We start from the raw sequence: 22,779 nt of genomic DNA on the forward strand, positions 1-22,779 counted from the left end.
GGCAAAATTAGACTGGTTAGAATCAAACTGTGGAATTTGAGAAAGAGATATGTAGTCTAGTCTGGCATGCTAGATACTTTTTTGGATGGAAAAATATTTGACTTTTAATAATAAGTATGTTGGTCTATGTTAAGAGCTTGGACTGCATGGGATCAAAGAAAGATTTATTTTAATTAGTAATAGTATAGTGCAGGTTAACAAGTTAATAAATTTATAGAGAGCTTCAAACATTTTCTATGGCTATAGACAAGAGTTCACTATAACATACAGATTTGTGTACATATCTTATATTTCTTTCTTTTATTTTCATTTTTTTGTCTTTGTTTTTGTTTTGAAGACAAAGTCTTTTCGTATAGTCTAGGCTGGATTCAAACTTGTGGCAATCCTCCTCCTCTACCTCCTTAGTGCTTGAATTATTAACATGACCCACCATGTCTAGCTGCACTTGTTTCTGAACTATTAAAATGAACTTGGTCTGTTAAAATTCTGCTTTATGCATGTATGTTTTAACTTAGATAATTGTACTATGAATATTAAGCATGAATTAATGTTGTCTAATAGGCAATGTTAGGAAAAGCCAAGCTAATAAAGGAAATCAGGCAGGACCATAATTGTTTCTTCATATTTGTAGAGGGAATATCACACAGTAGGAACAAGGTGAGTGTTTTAGCCCAAGCTTCTCAGTATGATGGGTTTTGTGTCTTCCCTGTTCTCTGCTCCAGCTTCCTTGGCACCTGTTTTCACCTCAACTGACTGTTCCTCTCCATGTGGACAGCCTTCATGTTGTCTGATGTTTCAGTCATGACAACAATGTATATATGTGTGTATTATATACATGTGTGGAGTTATGTGTACTTTAAAGGTAAAATTTTAGTGATAATGTGCTATAATTTGAGAAAGATTTATAGTTTCAAGTTTATAATTTCATGTGACTTTTTAGGGTGGGGACATAATTATTTGTATTTGTTCTTGCTGTTGTTGTTTGAGATAGGGTCTCCCTGTAGTCCCCTGGAACTCACTCTGCAGACCAGCTGGCCTCAGTCTCACAGAGATCTGCCTGCTTCTGCCTTCCCAGTGCTAGGATTAAAGGCAGGTGCCACCATGCCCACTTTATTTGTATTTTACACGAGACGAAACAGACATACTCAAGCTATGACTGTTGGCAGAATGAACTCGGACTCAAATTCAAGGTTTCTAACTTTATGTTGTTTATTCTAAACTTGAGATTATCTCTTAAACCTCTTCTTGCCCAGGATGTTCAGAAAGAATTGTTTTCTAGTATCTTTCCCATTTATGCTAACTTTGGGTCTCTGCCTCATTGGTCCTTGTTAGGAAAGAAAGAATCAAGATGCTTTTGGGTCTATTAGACATGGTTTACCTATCTACAAAGCATACTTACTGATGTAAAATTCTGACCTGTCTAACAGGTATACCAGAGAAGTCAGCGATTCCAAGTCACATGTCCCTTGCCAATTCTGCCCCAGTCCACTTCCCATTGTTTTTAGGTGTTCCTTAGTACTCATCCTTCCTTGCTTTCTTAATTTTTAATTTTATGCGTATATGAGTGTTTTGCCTGTGTGGATATAAGCTCACCCATGTCATGCAATGCCTGCAGAGGCCAGAAGAGGGTGTCAGATCCCCTGGAACTGGAGTTATGGACAGTCGTTCACCACCATGTAGATGCTGGGAACCCAACCCAGGTCTTCTGTAAAAGCAGGCAGTGCTCTTAACCACTGAGCCATCTCTCCAGCTCCCTCATCCTCCCTTCTTACTGACAATTTTCCTAATCTAAACTCCACTTGAAAGACTTATGCTTACCCCTTAATAACAAACTGGAATTCTGCCTTCCCAGTGATGTTCTCACCATCTATTGTGGTAATTGCTCCTCCTCTCCCGAGTCGCTGCAGTACCTCAGATTTCTCTTCTGACCCTTATCTATCACACACTGCTTTACTGTTTGTCTTTATTATATTTCTTCTACATGATTGTGTGAGCTCCTCAAGGGCAGGGTCTTCCTCATTCATCTTGGTGTGTTTGCAGCACTTAGCTCAGTGCTGCAGCCCTAGGAAATTCTGCCTCCCCCTTAGTAAATGAATAGGTTTGGAGATAGTTATGCCCACTCACAAGAGATGAGGCAATTATAGTTTTTAAAGGCACGTGGATATGACAGAACTTTATGTTGGTATAATCATCACCTGGATTGTGCATAATTAAGAAACATAATTGTATATTTTTTGCAGTAGGTTATCATGTACTATCAGAAAGCTGCCCTATTTTTTATGGGCCTGCCATTTCATGACGTCAGATAGGTATGTGTTCCTATGAAGAAGTGCAGAGATGAGGTTCATTCTAGAAGCTCAGTGAACTGGTTCCTTATGTTGCTAGTACATCCTACTAGACTAAACTGGGTCACAGCGGCCTACCAGACTACCTTTGTGCCTGTGCCTCTTGCATTAGCTAAGAGAGTAAACATGAAGATTTCAACTCCTTTGCTTAGTTTGTTTATTTTTAAGTAGACATTCAATAGCTAAGACTTTGGTGGCTTGTGAGAGTTCTCTCTATTTTGTGCAAACTTAGTTTCTTGAATGCTGACATGTTTACATTTTATTGCATATTCTCCCAAGTCTGTCTCACTGACTGGCATTTTTAATAACTTCTCCACTTCTGACTCCTCTAGCAAAGTAATTCTGATGTCAGGAATCAAACAAAAATTAACCAAGAGAGACATCAGAATAGAACAGTATCGGGAATACAGGAGTTTGATGTAGGTCTTTTTGAGATGTGTAAGATGTAGTCGGGTTCTCCTACAAAGGTAAGAAATAAACCAAGTCCAATGTAAAGATGAGCACATAATATTAGAAAAGAGTGTGGGAACAGAATTTTACCCAGGTTTCAGTGGAAGGCTGATAAGTTGCAAGGAATATTTAGCTGCAGATGCCTAAGAGTCACTGAGCATGGATTGCTAGGCTTCTCCCTACCCTGAAATTCTGTCAAGTGTTCTATGGTTACTGTGTGGCTTGGGCAGCCTCATTTCTAGCAGACATCTAAGTGAACCTGGAGTGATAGAGCCCTGCTTTGTGGGAGTATGCTGACGGGGTGGCAGGGCCTACATTTTTGCTGCCCTTAGAGCTTGCCCTGAAGTCTTTAGATTTAAGAAGGGGAGACTAGACTAGTTGGGAGAATCCTTCAGAGCTGCTGAGGAATACTCCTAGGTGTTTCCCAGGGGAAAGGGAGCAGCAAATAGGAATTCAAAATAGAACTTTTCCTGGGGAGAAGCTATGGATAGCTGTAAACTGTTAAGACGTTGCAGAGAACTCTTCTGTTTGTAATTCACTGAAATGTTCTAGAAAGGTAAACCTTTAACTCTACTCTTCTAAAGGTCTGCTAATGGACCCTCATAGATGCTGCAAATGGTACAGGATCCTGATTGGTCTAGTAGCAGGATTTGACTCAGATTTGCCTTATGAACCGTAAATGTACATGAAGGCTCTTGAAACCAATTCCCTGAAATGGTAGAATTTTGTGTGGGTATGTGCTGTGTGGAGAAAAAGGCCAAGGTGTGGACCATAGCCTCAAAGATGCTCTTACTGAGATTTGCAATATGCTGATGTAGTATTGGCTGATTTCTGGCTTGTTTTCCCATCTCTCTTTTTAAAAATCCAGAAGATATTAACTTTAAGGAAAAAAATAGACAACAAAGAACAAAGAAGGTGGAACAGTCATAAGATGGAGTTGTGTGGAAGGCACAGCTGTCCTGAGAAGACCCTCTGTTTCCTTTCCCGTGGGTGAACCACCATCATTAATAACTGCGGGAAAGGGGAGCAGGAAGCTTTTTGTAGAAAGAATGATGAATTTTTCTGTTCCTATGGAGCCACTTCAGCATTACAGGATGAAGAAAAACAGAGGGCTATTTTAATAGCGAGAAAGTGAGTTACTCTCCCATTTGGAGCTGAAGGATAAAAAGCTGGTGTGTGAAACAGTACCGGGTGTGAATATAGTGCTCAAGTGTTTCATTAAAGATTTGTCAGAACAGTTAGCCCTCTAACCATGCTACAGTCTCTGACTTCTGATTTCTTTGTGGAATTAAAAATGCTTTTAGGAAGGAAAGCTAAACAAGTCTTTTGTTTGGATTTCCATATATTGATTAATGGACCCAGAGGAGCATCCTGCTGTGAACTCCCTCTGCTGATGGTAACCATTACAATGAGTAAAACTTTTCTGAACTGACTCTTCCACAGAGCCTGAAGGCTGCTACATTGGGTGTGACAATTTTTAAAGAACCACTGTGCTAGAATGAAAACAGGCCATTTCTAAATGGCCTATTGATTTGCAAAACCGTTTTGTGTTGATTGAATGGTCTCATATCTGAGTTGGGGGAAAAAGATGCAGACCATTTTCAATTTATTATTGTATCTTAAAGGTTTAAGTTGACAGCATTTCAGTGGTGCTCTGTGCCTCCCATAGAAAGGTCTGCCTACCTCCCAAGCCTCAGTCACACAAGTGAAAATCTAGCTCATTAGCTTATATGATAAAAGAATTCTATAACTCCACTACAGTGTAAGCCATGGTAAATATGGATTGAGAAGTCCTAATTATGACTCAAGGTCACCCATAAACTTAGGGACCACCTCCCCACCAATGCTATCTACTGGGATATTTATGGAAGAAGTTACCAGGAGTTGTTAGGTGGTTTATGTGCCAGGCCCACAAGGACTGTCTGTATTGGCCTCGGACTACTCTGATTGCTCCATAAGAATTGCAGAAGGCAGAGACTAGAAAGATGGGTCAGCAGCTGAGAGTCCTTGCAGCTCTTCCAGAGGACCCAAGTTCATTTCTCAGCACCCACGTCTAGCATCTAGCAGCTCACGACCACCTGTAACCCCAGCTCTGTGGGATCTGACCCCTTCTTCTGGCGTCCTCGGGTACCTACACGCATGTTATATACACATAGAGACAGATGTGCACACACATAAATTTAAAAGAATTACAGAGGACAATAAACCTTGTCTGGCTGTACCTGGGAGCATCTGTTTTTCCTGTTGATATGGGATATCAAGATGATTCTTGCCCAAAAAAGTTTTTTTTTTTTTCTTTTTTTTCCTTTTTAAAGACAGGATCTTCCTGTAGCCCCTGTTGGCCAGGAACTTGATATGTAGACTGGGCTGAACTTGAACCCACAGAGATCTGCCTGGTTTTCTGCCTCCTGAGTGCTGGGACTAAGGCATGTGCCACCTCGCCTGGCAGGATATAGGTTTAAATGATGCTTTGTGTCTTAATATCTGGTCTAAGTCTGAGTTCCACCTTTGGTTTTTGTTTCTTTTTCCGTACCCTTAAGGTAGCTTTTTTGTAGATGTCTATAACTTCCAATAATAATAATAATAATAGTCATGATAAATAATAAAAGTAGTTGTAACATTTACTGTGTGTCATATGTCTTCCTAAACATAAATTGTCAAGGAAAAAGGCAGGTCTAAGAATCAGTTGCTTTTTGCTACAGACATACAGGGTGATTCATCTGGACGGAGTTCTTTTTTCTCTTTCTGGCTGGAGTGTGTGCAGAGCCTTTTTTTTTTTTTTTTTTTTTGTCTTTTCGAGCTAGGGTCTCCCTGTAGCCCCAGCTGTCCTGGAACTCACTGTGCAGGCCAGGCTGGCCTTGAACTCACAGAGATCCGCCTGCCTCTGCCTCCTGAGTGCCCGGCTTGTGTAGAACCATTTTTAAAACTTGTTTTTAACCTGAATTTCATGCTGTCACTGTGATGCCGTGTTTCTCACATCATGAGGTAGTAAAAATCTCAGTGAAAAGTGAAGAGATCCTGGAAGTGGCTGTGATCAGATGATGAACCAATGAGCCTGGTTAAACTGTCAATTTTATTTATTTTTTTTTCTAAACTTAAAAAAAATTTTATTTATTATTTTTATTTTATGTGTATGCATGTATTGCCTGCGGGTAGGTAAGTGCACCCATGTCATGCAATGCCCGAGGAGGTCAGAAGAGGCTGTCAGATCTCCTGGGACTGGAGTTACCGACAGTCATTAGCTGCCATGTGGGTGTTCAGATTCGAACCTGGGTCTCTGCAAGAACAACCAGTGTTCTTAACCACTGGGCCATCTCTCCAGCCCCTAAACTGTCAATTTTAAATGGTGAGAATTTACTTTGTAGTAAACATGAAGCAAGGACTTTAAAGAATTGAGGGTTGTGGATTTTATTGGACTGATGTCAATTTTGATGATAAATAGGACCACAGAAATAAAACTTTAAAAAGTAAGCCTTGGAGCAGGGTGTGGTGAGCACACACTTTTAATTCCAGCACTTGGGAGGCAGAGGCAGGCAGATCTCTGTGAGTCTGAGGCCAGCCTGGTCTACATAGAGAGTTCCAGGCCAGCTGGGACTACAGGAGAAATTTGTTTCACTCAACATTTTAGCCCTATAAACTGGCACAGAGAAGCTGCTAAAAGAATAAACAAGGGCTGGAGAGATGGCTCAGTGGTTAAGAGCACTGACTGCTCTTGCAGAGGACCCAGAATCGATTCCCAGCACCCACATGGTGGCTAACACATTCATAACTCCAGTTCCAGGGAGATCCAAAGCCCTCTTCTGACCTCCAAGGCATTGCACGACACAGATGCACTCACATACATGCAGGCAATACACTCATACACATAAATTAAAAATATTTTTTTTTAAAAAGCAAGCTTTGACCCCAATTCTATATGTGGAACAGAACCCACCAGCTTATCTCAGCAAACAGCTGTACGCAGGGAACAGATGCCGTACTGAATGGAATATTGCAGCGTAATATTGTATTGTGCAAGCTTCTCTCTCACCAGTATGTTCAGCAAATTAAACTCAGATGTGGCCAGGAAACTTTTCTCACTTATATTGTATACAAATTATTTCTGTCAGAAACATTTATTGGATAGTCTGAGTACAGGAACTTGAGTGTACAACACAACCCTTTTGTATTAAAATTGAGGGGGCATTTGTTAGGAAAACGTAAAAAGGCATGTCATTTAAAATTTATTTCGAGTATTTCTAAACTTCCCCCTATTTTTCCTCCTTCATATATTTCTCTGAACTTAAGTCTTGGCTTAGAGGAAACAAAATAAATTCTTTTTTTCCTATGTGTCTGACTCTTAAATCCAACACATATGAAATGGAGTAGGTTAAGAATGGAATAGCAAAAACCTTGTGGCATAGGTAACCCTGGAAAATTGAGGTCTTTATCTTTGAGAACTGTGCATGGACTGTTGTGACTGGAGAGGCTTTTGAAGAAAGCTCTGGGGAAAGGGCAAAGTTGATGTCTAACAAAAACAACACCCTGAAGGACTCACTCCCCTGAAGGATAGATAGAAGCAATTGTCCTTTACCTGTTGGACTAATTGAGCCAGTAATTTGAGGAATGTTTGTTAATTGACAATTTGTTTCCTTTGTTTATTTAGGGAACCTTCACCAGACTGTTACCATGGTACCTCCCATCAAGGAAAAATGAAGTTTTAAAAGTCTTCATACCAGTTTCTACTGGGACCACAGGGGTAATATGTTTATATCCCTCCAAAAGAAAGAAAAAGAAAAAGAAAGTATCTTGTTTAGCAGTGCAATGATACTGAATTTGATGTTTTAAATTTAATGAGCATATTTTAAACAAGCTATTTCTATATTTTGAGCCAGAACCTAGAAACTTCAGTTAGCATAGTGAGACATGGACCACCACCACCAGCGACAATCGCTTTGTTTTGCACATTGTGTGCAAACTGCTCTATGTATAACATTGTGTATGCCCTTCTTAACTGAGAGAACAGAATCACATAACCTTCTTAACTCCTCAGTTTTAGGTACTAAATTTACCTGAAATATATATGGCTTCCAAATGCAGAGACAGCTTTTCCAGGCTAGGATGTCTCTGCTTCTCAGAAAGTAGGAACTCAAAAGTTTGTTAGTGATCTCAGTTTACAAGTAAGTATGCTGTAAAATAAGAAAATTAAAATCAGAATGAAAACCACAGGCCTGCCCCTCTCTCACTGGGATTTTGAGAGTAGTTATAATCCAAGCTCCTTGGAGAATGTTCAGTCATTCCTAGAGGTAGACAAATTCTACTCCAAAACTGAATGGCTGACAGGTATTTTCATTATTGAATCAACACTCGTTGAAGGTGCTTGTGAAATAGGGGACTTGATATTCTCTAACAGGTATGAGTCACATGTTCAGTGAAGCAGGGTGATTCCTACCAAATACACAGACCCTTAGAGTCCTTGGGAAATAACTTAGTAAGAGCACTAACCTCTGTTCTCTAGGCACATTGTATTAGAAAATAAAAATATTCCAGTTGAAGTATACTGCAGTGATTCTTAGAAAACAGGTATAGTTTATGGGTATTGGTCCATGCTCTTCTGTGGTCATTCTCCTCAGCAGCCTCCCAAATAGGTTTTACCCATGGGCTAACAAAGGTCAAATTCTTCCTAAAGATGGGTGTTCTGAGATGTTTTCTAGGTTCTGGATTACTAGTCTTTGGTTTCTGCTTACACTGTCTGTGACCATCTCTCTGGTAGATCTACAGGTGTCCCCGCAGCTGACACGTTATTGTTCAGGATGACTTGGGATTTGCCTCCTGCTCAGCTATTGACTAGAACCTTCACACAAGTCCTCACTGGCATTGGGAATGAGCAGAGCCACCAGAATAGTAGGCGTCTCTCCTTGGGGAGCTCCACCTGGTTCAAGCACCATGCCCCTGGGGAGGATTTCTGTACCACACCTGGCTTAGAAAGGTGGCTTAGATACAGAGTTCCTGTCACACCATTGTATCACATTCTTCCTAAAAGCTCCAAGAAGTTCACTGTCACCCACTAAATGCAGTTGAGAAAGAGTCTGCTCATGGTTATAATTTTCCTAGTCAAAATTCACTTTTTTTTTTTGGTGTATGTGTGTGTGGTTGCATATGTGTGTGGGGGGCAGAGGTCAACAGGTGTTATTCTTCTGGCGCTGTCCACCTTGTTTTGTTTTTTTTCAGACAAGGTTTGTTTTTCACTGCCTTGTTCACCTAGTAAGCTGGGCTGGTGGCCGGTGAGCCTCAGGGATCCTCCTGCCTCTGCCTCCCTAGAACTGCAAACTCACCTTTTCTTTAGTAGCACAGCAGGAAACAGGCCTCTCCCCAGGGAATAGTGGCAAGGGACAATCATGTTCTAATTTTTTTAGTTTTTTGAGATAGGGTCTCTCTGTAGCCCTGGCTAGCCTAGAACTCTATGTAGACCAGGCTTGCCTCAGTCTCTTAGAGATCTGCCCGAGTCTGCTTCCCTAGTGCTGGGATTAAAAGCATACATCACCATGCCCATTTTTTTAAAAATATTTTTATGTGTATGTGTATGTGTATATTGCCTGCATGCCTGTAAGTGCACTCATGTTGTACAATGCCCACAGAGGTCAGAAAGGGTGTTGGAGCCCCTGGAACTGGAGCTACAAAAGGCACCGTGTGGGTGGGTCCTCTGGAAGAATGCCAGTGTTGTTAACCCATGAGCCACCTCTCCAGCCCTGGAAATCACTTTTGTACTGCATGTTTGTTGTGTGCAAACAGCTGCTGTCCACATCCTGCATGTCTGGAGTCATTGGATCCTTGGCAGCCATCTTACAAGGCAGGTGCACTGTGATTAACCACAGTTCACGTGTGAGAAATTGGAGACACAGAGTAGTTTAATAGGCTGCAGGACTGGTGGAACCAGGAATAGCCCCCCAAGCTTCAGAGCTCTGCTCTTAACCAATCAGCCTCTCATCATCAAGTGCAAGATGGTTTCAGGGTGATTCATTTGGATTTTGATGGGCTTTTCAGATGATTGAGCTTAATCCTTTCTGAGTGCAGGCAGGTCATTTTGTAGTATAATGGGAAAGATTTCACTAGGGCAGAGAGACTGCACACTGGGCAGACCTCAGAACTCTGGGAGGTTCCTCCTCTCCCTTTGCCCCTATTTCTCTGGACTTGGGTGCCAAACTCTTTTGAGCTCATTTCCTTTTTCTTGGAATAGACCTTCTTGGAAATCTCAGTTTTCCAATCTTTTCTTCCTCCTTTTTCTTAAATGAGATCAGCCTGTTTCTTGTTGGAAGCAGGCATGTGGCTACAGGAGTCATGGACACGACTGGCAGGGCTTGGGGGTTTATACTGCCTCCCTAAACTGCTTCAATATCTCCTAATTTGGCCCAAACAGCAAACCCCATTGCTCTGAAACAGAATCAGAGGCGCACTGATGAGACTGGCTTCTGATAGGATGCTGCTGTTCTCTCCATGGGCTTGACTGAGCCCATGATTTATCCAGATCTTATTCTGATGTCTCAGCCTCCAGGTGAAATAAGGAATGAAGTACTGATTCTAGTATCTAATATAAAAATATAACTTGTTTGTATTCTGAGTTCCATTTTGGGATTATGTTCTGTCTAGAGGCCCCGAGGAGCTCATCCCTTTGTTTTGATATATTAAAGTTCTTGAATCATATCCTGTGTTATTGATCTTGGCAAATGTGAGTTTCAAAATTGAGAGAGCAGCAAATGGTGGTATGTTGGCTGTACATTTCGCTGAATTCCATCCAATTGCTAAGAAAGGCACAAGGCATGGTTTTTAACATAAAGCCAGTTACACTTTACGTCAAAAAATGTGACCTTTGAGACAAATAGGACTGTGTTGGATGTTTAAATCAGTAGTCTAAATTCAGGGACAACTGATATATTTGTCTTAAATAAATTAAACTTTGGACTCTCAAACTGATTTTCTAAAATAAATCCAATCCTTTAAACATTTTAAGTCTTTCCAATACATTGCAAATCTTTGGAAGATAATTGGTTGAACTAAAGCACAAAACCAAACTAAGGGGCTCAGTTCATACATTTGGTATGTACCATATGTAAAATTAAATTCTGATTATCATAGTAAAGTTGTATATTTTATTTCCAACTTTTAAGACTGAAGGTGACAGAAGTGTCTGTAGGTTTTGGCATTTACTCATAGAATGTAATAATTTGGAGCCAACTTTGTTTCTTTTTTGCCATGTTCTTTAGAAAGGATGCCATCTTTTATTGTTATAGTTACTTTGTCATAAAAAATATCTCTCCTCTGCCTTCTCTCATGTTAGGATATTCTGAATGTTGAAATTCCTAATTCCTCTGGTGTCTTGAAGTATCTTGTTAAGAGAGTAATGTTTCTCCAATTCCTTAAATTCCTAAAAATTTCTAGTACTGAGTGGAGAAGAATTATAGTTGCTTAAAGAATTCCTGAATAGTTGTTTTATAATCAGCCTGATGAAAAAAAATCCTGTTTTAGGCATTATATACAATGCAAGTGTTAGTTTTTAAAAAATGCAAAAATGTGCACCCTTATTTTTACAAAATGTCCTTTTACATCGAGGGAAAAATTGCTGAAAAGCGTAAAGTAAGTTTGATGTAATACGTTTTAAAAAGAGACGTGATCGGGAGGTATAACTTTCAAAATATTCTACTCCTATAAAGACAATATTTCTATTGTTACAATTAATTGTTGGCATGTAGTTTTGATAGCTGATTTCTAAATATGTATATTCCATCTATGCAGGTTGTATATGAAAATGCCTTTTTGAAAATATTTTATTTATTATTATTTATTATTATTATTATTATTATTATTGGTCTTCTTGAGACAGGGCCTCCCTGTAGCTCCAGCTGGCCTGGGACTTGCTATGTAGACCACGCTGGCCTTGAATTCACATAGATCTTCCTGCCTCTGCCTCCCAAGTGCTGGTGTTAAAGGCGTGTGCCATTATTATTTTTATTTTTTATGTGTGTGAGTGTAATGCCTGATTGTAGGTAGGGTCGTACAATGCCCAAGGAGGTCAGAAGAAGGCATCAGATTCCCTGGAACTGGAGTTACAGATGGTTGTCAATTGCCATGTGGATGCTGGGAATTGAACCCGGGTCCTCTACAAGAGCAGCCAGTGCTCTTAATGGCTGAGCCATCTCTCCAGCCCCGAACAAGCCTTTTTATTATTTTACTGTTCAATTTTTATTTTCCAAGAAGTTTTTTCAGATGCTGAATCACTTACTGTAACCATAATTGACCTAGGTTGTAAATGTTTATAAAAATAAAAATTTAAGCGTTAAAAAAGATTTTTGGTGTAATGAGTTGGCACTTTACTTTTCCTATGTTAAATGCTTTAGTAGCTTCCCCTCAGGAAGAGACAAGATTAGTTAGGGAGTTGTAGCAGTATGCTACACTTATACCAACCTCAATATCAGAGTGTTTTCCTCACTTGCCCCTTTGTTTTTAAAAATATTTTATTTTATATATGACTGTATTGCCTGCATTTGTGTGTGTGCCCGTATCATGCAATGCCTGCAGAGGTCAGAAGAGGGCAGGGTGTTGGATCCCCTGGAACTGGAGTTATGAACTGTTGTTAGCTGCTATGTGGGTGCTGGGAATCGAACCTGAGTCCTTTGGAAGAGCAGCCCATGCTCTTAACCACTGAGCCATCTCTCCAGCTTCCACTTGTCCTTTTTGTGCTATTTTTTGGCACAAGGAACTGCACACATCAGTAAGAGAGTAGATAATATTGACATTCAACTGCTTCTAAAATCTCACTGTGTTATTCTCTTTGGTTGTAGTTTGTTACATGACTTCAGATATCACCTGGATGGTGAAAGCCATCTATTCTTCTCCTCATTGATAGGTAGTTTTATATGAAGATTCTTAACCTGGCTGGCTCTGAGCTATCTCCATAATAAAGTCATCAGCTGATGATGTGAAGCCCTTGATTTATGCCAAGGCTATTTTTTCTTTCTTAAAGAAGTTTACATGATGATTACTTTAAATGTAAGATTCTGACTTACTGAAGTATAAGTGTATATGGATAGTTTTATAGCCTGCCACGAGTACAGTTATAATGCAGGTTCACTTATAAATTTTAATAAAAGTCTTAGGTTTTGTGAATAATCCTCTGAATACTTTTGAAGTATTAGTATACACTTAAAATTATTATTTCTTTGGATACATTTTTTTTACACTTATCTTTCATTTTTTTAAAAAATAAAAGGTGGTTTTAAGCAGGTTATAGTTTATATTCTGACATTTAGTTTTTAAATTCTGTGATATTATATACTGTTAACTTCCTGAATAGTTTATTTTTGCAAAGCAATTTTGCATCCTTTACCTGCTTTATCCCTCACATTTGTACTCTGGCATAGAAGTTAGAACATTGAATTGACACATGAATGGGACAGAGATCGGATGCCCAGTATCCATCAGTGGCACCTGGGTCTCCGATTCAGGTCATCCATGCCACAGAAAGTTTGGGGGTTTGTTTTTCTTCATTTTCATGTTAAGATAAAGACAGATCTTTATCAAGGTTCAGATCAGTCTGGGCCCGCTTCTCTGTCCTCTCCCTAAGGACCCTGCCTTCCTGCCTTAGGTAGAACAGGCTAGCAAGCTAGAGTACAATGCCTTCTGTGCCCTGCTTCCTTCCTCCGGTGACATTTGCATAATTTATTATTTCTGTATAGAACTCTTCTTTCCTTTTCTCTTCTTCCTTCCCTCCCTTCTTTATAGTTAAGACCTAATTATCTTCCAGGTCAAAAACATGATAGCCTTTTCCAGCCATCCTCCCATCTGCCCTCTGTCTGCTCTCATAGTTCCATTCCCATCTTCTTGCAAGTACTTTCTAACTGCATTTACTTTTATTATCACTTGATTGTCTCCCTCAATAAACCAAGCTCTGCTTTAACAGGGTCTTTGTCCAGTTTTCTACTTACTGTGTAATCAGCCCTTGGCATAGTATCTGACACTGAAGAAGTACCCATATATATGGAAGGATGGATGGATGGATGGATGGATGGATGGATGGATGGGAGGATGGATGGTGGATGGATGGATGGGTGGATGGATGGGTAGATGGATGGGAGGATAAATGAATGAATGGTGCAAAGACTCAGTGATTGTACAGACTTTGTTGGGCCTCCTTTCTCAGAATATTATAAAAATGGAGAGCCCTTGGCATGTAGTGAGTGTTCACTAAAGGTTGTATGGAATCCTTTGTTTTGTTTAGTTCTAAGACCAATCATTTAAGCAATATCTATTGAGTGTGAGGCAGGATGTGAAGTGTTGTAGTTCTGTTATTGTCTTTATTTCTCTATCTTAGCATTTGATCATATTTACAAAGTATAAGAAATGATTCCAGGAGCCGCTGGAAGCCACCACATAGACAAGCACAGATAGTACCAATATGAGAGGAATTACAGGACCATTTAAATGCAAGCTCTATGTCATTGAAGATTTTAAAGGAAGTGAGATTTAAAGATTTTCTCCTTTGGTGTGTTTTGTAAGTGTTCAAAATATTAGGTCCCTTCTCAATTGTTCAAGGTGAGACTAGGCCTTCAAATAGAATGATATTTTCTGCACCAGAGTCTTTCCTTTGTTTACCTTTCAAACCCTCTTTATTCAGCCTGCAAGAAGAAGTGTGCATACAAATCCACATATTTAAAAACTCCTGTACCTGGTGTGGGCAAGGGTTGAAATAGTGTGAATGTTTTCTTAGTCTAAGAATTGTCAATTTCCAGCTTAAAGAATGAACTGTTGAATTTACTGAAATCTGAACTTTTGTACTACTTCTTAAGCTTGACATGAAAATAGAATTTGATGTAAAGTTTCTGAATACTGCACATACACAATATTCAAATATGATTATAAGTAACACACTTGAAAGTCAGACTTGACTAGAAAATGTATGGATCTGATTATTTTTGTAATGATGCTGAATTATTTCTCTTGTGTGCGTGACTGACATTTTGAGAAGTTATCCACACATTTTCTCTAGTAAGGAATTTTATTCTGTCAAAACTAAATTAACCACGGAAAGTATTTGTCTAGTATTTATGGACCCCTCCTTTATACACAATCTTAAAAAATAATTTAAGGAGTTTATCAATTAAATAATTTGACATCTGTCTAGGCAGTTTGATAGCCTCATATAAGAATGGTTCTCTCTCTCTCTCTCTCTCTCTCTCTCTCTCTCTCTCTCTCCCCCTCTCGTTTAGAGATTCAATGACCTGTCCTAAACCCAAGCACATAGTAGTTCTGCTGTGTGGTAGAAAACTTTTGCCTGAGTGTCCTTCTTGTTGAAGACCCAAGCCTGGTGGGCTTGGGGGGCATTCAACAGTCAGGCTTAAGGTTTTTTTGTTTTTGTTTTTGTTTTTGTTTTGTTTTTTAGAAAGAAGTTACATAAGAAGAGGAGGGTACAAGCACATAGAACTGATTCTGAGACAGATGTTAGGGTGTGCCCAAACCATGTCTCCATTCAGTGTACTTTGTAAAGAAAGTCTGTAATTGGTTCACATAAGTAGTTAGAGCAGTTCTAATTGCATGAACCTGCTTGAGAGAAGGATCCATACTGTTCTTGGTGGTTGACAAGATTATAAGTGTAGAGCAGAGTGGTGTGTCATTTAGGGGAAGTTTGCTAGGGTTCAAACATGCTTCTCTGGTGGGTAGAGATGGGCTAAGTTGAAAGGAACTGGATTTGTCTTTATTCTTGGCAAGGAGAAGGAGACTTGTGATTCTTGTTCAAAGTTCGGACAATCAGGACCAATTAGGTAAAGGAGAGGGGCTCTTGGTGTTTTTGTGGTGAGCAGCCATTATTGATATATGTTCCCTGTGTGTAGGCATGTAAGTTGGTTGTTGTCAGTTATACCTTTGACATGCAAAGTTAACATAGCAATGAAGAATTTCAGCATTTCACTTTCTGAGACTAGATTAGGGCTCTGTGACTAAAGTTCTGGTACCCAGTAAGTGTCCAGAACATTGTTGAATAAATGGGCTAATGTGATTTTAATATGTGATAAGTCTATATAACTCAATATGTACTTTTTAGGCATGAAGGTTTGGAATCCAGTTCTGATAATTTTGATTGTAATAGTAAATCATTTACATTCGAGAACTTCAATGAAAGTCTCTTAAATCAGACACTATTTTAAAATTATTATTGTTGCTATAGTGTATGTGTATGCATGTGTATGTGCATGTGTGTTGTGTTTTGTGTGTGTGTGTGTGTGTGTGTGTGTGTGTAGGTCAGAGGACAATTTTCAAGAGTCACCTTGTAGAGGCAGGGTCTCTCTTGTTTCTGGCACTGTGTAGCATAGTTCAGGCTAGCTGGCCCTGGAGCCCAGACCATTCTCCTGTCTCTACTTCCCATCTCACTGTGGGCAGTCCTGTGATTACAGATGCATGCTGCCACTTTTTATAGTGAACTTTTTATAGTGGGTTCCTGGGTTTGAACTCAGGTTGCCAGGCTTAGGAAGAAAGCATTTTTACTTACTGTATCCCTCAGACACTATTTTAAAGTTACATTTAATTCCCATATTCCTTCATGGATTGCTCATAGAAAAACTGGTTTATTTTAAAACTGATTTTGCATGAGTTATTTGGATTGGGGAGTAAATTTATTCCAGGCAATTTGATGACTAAGCCATCTACCCATGTTTTGGACACAAACGATTGAGATAGATTATGATGGCAAGAGAAAGGAGAGTCAAATCTCAGTGGCCCAGAAGGAGGTACAGCCTGAGCTTCAGGTCGAGCAGTTTAACCACAGGAGAGACAGACTGGCTGCAGAACCTCCACTCACTTGGAGATGGTGGCGCCGAATGTATAGAGTGATGAGGAGAGGCCATTCTCTGTTAGTGAGAGGTGGGGCATGGAGGAGTGTGGGGCCAGGCGGAGGAGATGGGATATAGTAAGGTAAGGCATCCAAAGCTGCTGCAAAGTGCAGAGAGAAGCAGAGGAATGAGTGCAAAGTAAAGGAAGCCCCCTCACGACCTTAGTCTAGGTTGCTGTTTGTGGAGCCACATGTCAGATAGCCTGCTGCATCTTTCCTCCTGACTTTATTACTACAAAGGGAATGTCTGATAACGAGTTAGTGATTAAACCCAACTATTACACTTTGCTGTCAGTTTTTATGTCTCACTGAAATACAGAGTACTAGTAAGCATTGTAATCCCAATTGTGTAGAAGAGACTTTGAAACTCCAGAGTTTACCATCAGATTCCAGCCACACAGACAGGACTCAGCCAAGGAATATGTAGCCAACATTTTGTTCCAGGTACTACTGGACAGCCTAATGTGAAATGAATTGGAATACTTAGAGAAACAAAACATTGAGACCAGATGTTAGTCGTGGAGTTAATGTTTATTCTTAAAGATGATAAAATATCAGAAATGTGTTTCTTCCCTCAGTTCTCAATATTTTTTTAACAGGTTTATGGAGATGTTCACATACCATATGGTACACCCACTTAAAAAGTGTACAGGGCAATGGTGTGTAGTGTATTTGAAATTGTGCAACCATTGTCACAATCTAATTTTTGAATTTTCTCCTCACCTTCCTAAAACTATATCCATGAACACTCCCCACATCCCCTGCAATCCTGCCTCCTCCCACCTGCCTCCTCCCCGCAAGCAATCTATCGCATGACTCTCATCTACTTGGTATCTTTTAAAACTATTATTTTATAGAATGCTAATGTGAATGTTGGCATCAGATGATCAACTTGGTTTACTATGACTATGAGAAATTGTCTTAACTCTTTAATGTCTGTCTCTATCTGTAAAACATGTCTGCAGCTTGTTGTGAAGATTATGGGATATGTTCATTACTTGTCTTATTGCTGAAACAAAATATCTGACAAAAGCAATGGAAGGAAGGAAGGAAGTATTTTGGCTCACAGTTTGAGGAGTCGGAAGGAAGGAAGGAAGGAAGGAAGGAAGGAAGGAAGGAAGGAAGGAAAGAAGGAAGGGAGGGAAGGATTTATTTGATGTAGTCCATGAGATACAGTGCATCATGGAAGGGAAGGCATGGCAGCAGGGACAGGAGACAGCTGGTCACATCCATCCACAATCAGGAAGTAGAGAGCAATGGATGTTTGTGCTCAGCTTCTTTTCTTCTCTTTGATGCAGTCCAGGGCCTCAGCCCATGGAATGATGCTACCCACATTTGGGGTGGGTGGGTTTTTCCACCTCAGTTAACCTAATCTAGATAATTCTTCACAGGCATGCCCAGAAGGCTTGTCTCTTCAGTGATTCTAGATTCTGTTAAACAATAAATATTAACCATCACCTGGGATATTTGTGTAAGTGTTTTTGTCAAGTGCTGTATGAGTTCATTGTTTCTCAGGAGTTGTGTAACAATTATTTTATCACATGATCTCACATTAATCCTGATAATAGTTATTTTTATTATTTATTTTTAAAAATATTTTGTTTATTATTTTTATTTTGTGTGTATGAGTGTCTCACCTACATGTATGTATGAGTATATTGCCTGCATGTATGTGAGTGCACCCATGTCATGCAATGCCATGGAGGTCAGGAGAGGGCTTCAGATTCCTCTGGAACTGGAGTTAAGGATGGTTCATAGCTGCTATGTGGGTGCTGTGAATCGAACTCGGGTCCTCTGCAAGATCAGTCAGTGCTCTTAACCACTGAGCCATATCTCCAGCCCTGATAATAGTTGTTTAAATGGGATAAAATGCCTAATAAATGTTTGGTTAGACAGATTTCATATTTTTAAGGTTGATTTTTTAATTATTTATGTGATTTTTTTTAGTTTAATGCTTAAGAAAGATGTATTTTTTTCTGGATTTCCCTTTAGATTTTAGTATTGTAATACTTAAGCTATTTTTGGATTTAAAACCCTTTGGGGAATCTGAGGAAAGCTACACATATATATTTGAGTGTACAAAATAATATCAGGAGGCTCAATATTCTCTTACACCTCTCTCAATAGTGAAGAGACCTTGACCTGGGGAGACAGAGGAGCTCATAGCACCAGGTCAAACAGTCCCACACATTGGTAGAGAGCAACCAGCCACCTGAGGTGTGTTTATGTACTTTCCAGTTTTCAATGTCCTACTTTCCATGTAAAAGTGTGCCCAGCATGTGTTTGCTCAAGCCTGGGGAATTTTCTTCAGAGTACAGAGTTGTCTGTACATCTTAACCACACAGAGAAGGTGTGAAGGCTGCTGCCACTCAAATACAGAATAAGCAGCTGGCCTGCCTTTCATATTGGAGCAATATCCCTTGGGGCTGCAGTTTTTAGAATGTTGTATAAACAAGCTTTAGAGTCCCAGTAGACTCCAGGAAAGTGGGAATTGGCAACAGCTTTCTGTTCAGGGTGTGTGGTGTGGCTTTGATTGGGTTTATTCTCCAAATAACTGCTACTCACAGGCAGCTTGATGTTGTTGTTTAGTTTGTAGTTGTTAGATGGCCCAATAGTATGACATCCCTTGACAGATTCAACAGAGGTGTCTATACCATACCTAAAAAGCAAATTTCTTCCTTACCAAACCTGTTTGCCCAATCTTAATTTGAGATATGTTATGAGAAATATTTGGGTCTCGGTGGAACCATCCAGCTACTAACAGCTCAGAGGGTTAGGAAAGGGAAAAGGGATGGGAGAAAAGCCACATAAATGCTGATTAAAACCAGGCTGGTGGGCGGCTCCTCAGTGTGAGAGGACAGATCACCTGTTACACAGCCTTTGTGTAACTGTTCTTTATCACGTGTCTTCTGCAAATATTTTCTCCCAGTTTGAAATGTCTTCTAATTCTCCTAACAATCTCTTTTGCAGAGTAGGAGTGTTTTATTTGAATGAAGTCTAGCATATCAACTATTTCTCCCATGGACTGTGGCTTTGGGTGGGTATCTCAAAAGTCTTTGTATACCCATGGTCATTTAGATTTTCTCCTAAGCTAATCTAGAGTTTTGTTGTATTGCCTTTTATGAGTAGGTCTACGATTCATTTCAGCTAATTTTTTAAAAAGACGTAAGGCCTGTACTTGGATTTTGCTCACTGTGTGTCTATTTATGTATGCGTGTCCAGTTGGTCCAGTATTGTTTGTTAAAAAGATTGTTTGCTCTCCATTGTCTTTCCTTCTTTTCTTTGTCAAAGTTTAGTCAACTGTATTTATGTATGTCTCTTTCTGGACACAAACTTCTAGTGACTTGAAGCTGGACAGAGCCGCATCTTCACTGGGGTTACCGCTGAAGGATTTCTGAAGGTGGACAGCCAGGAGTCAGGGTGGTAGGGAGCTTTGTGGACCCCTTCCCCCATGGATGGATGATAGTCCCTATGTGAGGATGCGAATGCAAGTAAGAGGCTCTGCCTTAGTGAGACGACTCATTTTCTCTCCTATAGGCTCTGTATTCCTAGCACACCCATTCAAACTGATAAGACAATTAGAGAAAAACATTGTCTTAACTACTAGAGCCAGTAATTCCCCCCAAACAGAACTGGCAATCCTCGTCTTCCATTCTTCATGTTGGTGACATCTAAACTAAAATTAGGGTTGTTCTCAAGCAACTTAAATGACCACAATTTTTGCCTAAACTTCACATTTTTTCTCAGTATTTATAGGCTAATTAGAATTCCAACTTTCCCATTTGGGGACTTGGAAGGCTCTCCTGTGCAGACCAGGCTGAATTTAGTGACAGGTTAGAGACCTATAGGAAAGTGGGTATATTAACTATGGAGTTTAGTTCCTCTTCCTCCTTATCCTTCCTCTTCCCTCCTTCTTCCTCTCCCTTCTTCCATTTTTTTCTTCTTCATCCTCGACATATCCCTTAACTTTGTTGTTGACTTCAGACTATAATTTTCTCTCCTATCACCCTAAAGTTGTTTTTCTGGCTCTGCTCTTTTCTCTCTAGTTACGACCCCATTGTTCCAGCAGTCTAATAGACATTTGCCCTTGACACCTGCTATTATTCAGATACCAAAGCAAACTGTCATTCTCCATCCAAAGCCATGGTCTCTGTTGACATTTCCATAAACAGGAGTCTCTGTGGCCAAGGCTGGAGTTCTAAAACATTATAAATCCCTCCCATAGTCGTAGTTTGTTATTTTTGTTCTAAGTCTGTTATTGAGAGTCTTCTGTCTTATTTCCTCCTAAATCACCTTTATAACTGTCTCCTCCAAATTTTCAAGGATACCTAATATCTAGTTAGTTTAGACCTTCTAGACTGGTACTAAGTATGTTAAATGTTTGCTATTTGCCCAATTTTTGTCTTTATTTCTTGGACATCTTTGTATGCCCTTTGATACCTGAGCTGGGTATTTTCCTCACCCTCCTGTCTCCTATAAATATCTTATACTTTACCACTGTTAGTTTTTCAGCCTCAGATTTCTAAGCCAGTGATCCTCAAACTTGAATGTGCAACAGGCTCATTGGAGTACAACAAGAGCACAGCTCCCTGTCCCAAATCCTAAAGCCTTTGATTAGATGTGTCTGAAGGGTGGCAGCTGAGGATTTGTCTTCATAACAGGGGTCCAGGTGGTGCTGCTGCTGACCCAGGAACTCCATCTTGAGAATGACTCTTCTAAGCAAGTCTCAAAGCTGGTACAGAAGGACTACAGTTAACACCTTTTTGGTTAAAAATGCATCTAATTTACAAGAAAGCTGCTATAGTTTGGATCTGCAATGTCCTTCAAAAGTCCATGTGTTGTCCCTAATCTGTGGGAAACTGATAGAACCTTTAAGAGGTGGGTCTACAGGAATAGTAAACTTACTTAGGAGTGTGTCTTGGAAAGAGTTTTTGGAGTGCTGGCCCCTCCCCTTCCTTTCTTTGCTTCCCAGCATCCAGGAGGTAGCAGCTTAGTCTTACTCCCTGCCCTGGTCTGCTGCTCACCACATATGCAATGAGGCCACCCAACTCCAGACCAAAATCTCCAAAACTGGGAGCCAAAATAAATTTGAACTTTTGTAAAGCTGATTTATCTCAGAATTTTTGCTGTGGTGTAGAGATGACTTAACAGAGAGGCCATTGGTTATTCAGAACCATGCATCAGATTTTATGTGCAATAGCACTAACACTGCGTTCTGAACTTAAATACATGCTGACTCCTGCTCTGGGCCAGCTGACAGGCCTTTTGTCCATAACAGTGCTATGGAATTGAGGGCTAAATTTCTGTGTCTTTCTACATGTTGGGTGAGGTCATTTGTCATATTTAGTCCTGAGACACATATGTCTGCCCACTGTCATTACAGACTAGCAGACTAGCAGATACCACAGCCAGTCAAGTGCCAGTTACCACAACACAGTTCTATATTGCGGAGGCAGCTTTGCCGAGCTGTGCAGCTGTGCAGCTGTGTGGTTCCTTCTGTTCCCAAACTCATGCAGTTTGAAAGTTATGCCCTTTAAGCGAAGCAGAGGTCACCACTTGTACTGGTGGGAAGGTTTTACATTTTGGTCTTATTAAATGGTAGAGATCATTTCTTTGTCTCTCAACAAAAGTGCCAGACTTCTGAACTATAAGAGGTAGAAGGGAAGGGGATAATGGTTTGATCTTTGTGGTTCCTTCTGTTCCCAAACTCATGCAGTTTGAAAGTTATGCCCTTTAAGAGAAGCAGAGGTCACCACTTGTACTGGTGGGAAGGTTTTACATTTTGGTCTTATTAAATGGTAGAGATCATTTCTTTGTCTCTCAACAAAAGTGCCAGACTTCTGAACTATAAGAGGTAGAAGGGAAGGGGATAATGGTTTGAAATGTGTTGTGGTCATAGGTGTGTAGGCTATAGGCTTGGGCAGAAGCCATTAGAGATTTTAGCCCATTTATCTCTGGAAGGTGTGTCTGGAGGTGAATGCAATTTCAGCAGAGTGTTTGAAGCTTTTTGGGAAGGTGATCAGTAAGTTAACAGATTTTTCGCTTCTTTTTATCATTGCATTCTGCCTGTTCAGATTGCAGTCCTCAAGTGCAGCACTATTTGGTTGCACGTGGTGCTGTCTCACAGAGAGA

General features: G+C 40.0%; 1 protein-coding gene across 2 annotated transcripts in view; it reads left to right on the forward strand.

Moving 5' to 3' along the window:
- The window catches only part of Sdc2 (syndecan 2), a 116,557-nt gene that overhangs the window by 43,802 nt on the left and 49,976 nt on the right, over positions 1–22,779 (forward strand). Inside the window, exon 2 of one of the 2 annotated variants that reach the window (XM_029570808.1) lies at positions 7,441–7,533. The exons of the other annotated variant lie outside the window; for it this stretch is intronic. Within the exon in view, the coding sequence (XP_029426668.1) occupies positions 7,441–7,533 (93 nt within the window). The remainder of the gene's footprint in view (positions 1–7,440; positions 7,534–22,779) is intronic. 2 annotated transcript variants of the gene reach the window in all.

Source organism: Nannospalax galili, unplaced genomic scaffold, assembly GCF_000622305.1.
Source record: "Nannospalax galili isolate Female #2095 unplaced genomic scaffold, S.galili_v1.0 scaffold183, whole genome shotgun sequence".
NCBI lineage: Eukaryota > Metazoa > Chordata > Mammalia > Rodentia > Spalacidae > Nannospalax > Nannospalax galili.